Here is a 1,843-nt window from a genome sequence, read left to right as displayed (position 1 = left end):
AGCAAAGTGGGACGCATGGAAGGCTGTTGAAGGTATGTGATCTAACACTGGTTCAGATTGACTTCCTTTTCCTTGGCTGTATGAGAAACACAACTAACTGCACTGTGCATTTATGGCAGGAAAATCCACCGATGAAGCTATGAACGACTACATTACCAAGGTGAAACAGTTGCTGGAAGAAGCTGTTGCTTCAGCTTAAGGCTCTGTGGTCTATATTGGACTATGTAATCTTATTTTCCAGTGGCTTGTCTGATTTTAGTGTTACAGCAGGTGTTTGCTTTTCCAGGCTGAAAAACAATGCTGCTATAAGCATGTTTGAACCTTCTGTTAATAAAAAACAAATAGAAGTTTGAATTTTGTTTTAAGGTTGTTAAGTGGGCTGGGCTGGGTCAACCTGGAATCGGCCCGTGAGAGTTATTTGGGTTGTGGGCCGGTTTGGATCCGGGCCTGGTTAAATGGGTCAGTCCGGTTCCGGGGCCAATAGTAAAAAAATTCAAAACAACCCTAACCCGGCCCACTTAATCCAATCCAATCCAACCCACCTAAACCAGGTCAAAAACAGTTAAAAATTCGATCAAAACCAATGAAAAAGAAAAAAAAAAAGGTTTTTTCTCCATTATACACTATATATATATCCACCGTTATATATTTTAAATACGCTAAATAATAGATACACACTATATATATATAGCATATACTACATTACTATTTAAAAAATATATTCACATAATACATATACACAATTATATTACCATAGAAGATATATACACATATATATGTACTATTCTATATATATGTACGACTTTAAGTAAAATGTACTACAATATATACACACAAACTATATATATAGTTATATACTAATTTGTAAAAACATACACACATGTATACGTTAAATATATGTGTCTATAGAAGATATATACACATATATACGTACCATTCAATATGTTAATACTACTTTAAATAAAATATACTACAATATATATATACTAAATACACACACACACACTATATATATATATATATATATATATATATAGTTATATCTTAATTTATTAATATATAGACATGTATATGTTAAATATATACGTCTATAGAAGATATATATACATATGTATACGTACCATTCAATATATACATACAACTTTAAATAAAATATATTACAATATATACACACACACACACTATATATATATATATATATATATATATAGTTATATACTAATTTGTAAAACATATACACATGTATACGTTAAATATATATGTCTATAGAAGATATATACACATGTATACGTACCATTCAATAATAAATACTACTTTAAATAAAATATACTGCAATATACATACTACAATATATACACATTATATATATAGTTATATACTAATTTGTAAAACATATACGCATGTATACGTTAAATATATACGTCTATAGAAGATATACACACGTATATACATATCATTCAATATATAGTACAATATATACACATATATACATACCATTCAATATATATACTACAATATATACATACACTATATATATAGTTATATACTAATTTGTAAAACATATACGCATGTATACGTTAAATATATACGTCTATAAAAGATATATACACATGTATACATACCATTCGGTATATACATACTACTTTAAATAAAATATACTACAATATATACACACTATATATATATATATATATAGTTATATACTAATTTGTAAAACATATACACATGTATACGTTAAATATATACGTCTATAGAAGATATATACGCATGTATATGTACCATTCAGTATATAAATACTACTTTAAATAAAATATACTACAATATATACACACACACACTATAT

The 1,843-nt window shown here is 26.9% G+C and overlaps 1 protein-coding gene across 1 annotated transcript; it reads left to right on the top strand.

Annotated features, from left to right (window-relative positions):
* LOC124885443 (acyl-CoA-binding protein) lies at window positions 1-354 on the top strand (the record flags this gene model as incomplete). Its single annotated transcript, XM_047405041.1, is given in 2 exon segments — window positions 1-32; window positions 120-354. Coding segments are annotated over 2 exon segments (112 nt in total), but the record flags the coding sequence as incomplete, so codon positions are not given.
* Window positions 355-1,843: the final 1,489 nt, after the last annotated feature.

Source organism: Capsicum annuum, unplaced genomic scaffold (genome assembly GCF_002878395.1).
Source record: "Capsicum annuum cultivar UCD-10X-F1 unplaced genomic scaffold, UCD10Xv1.1 ctg73108, whole genome shotgun sequence".
Lineage (NCBI taxonomy): Eukaryota > Viridiplantae > Streptophyta > Magnoliopsida > Solanales > Solanaceae > Capsicum > Capsicum annuum.
The sequence above is the reverse complement of the archived record's forward strand: the minus strand, read 5'-3'. Positions and strand labels throughout refer to the sequence as shown.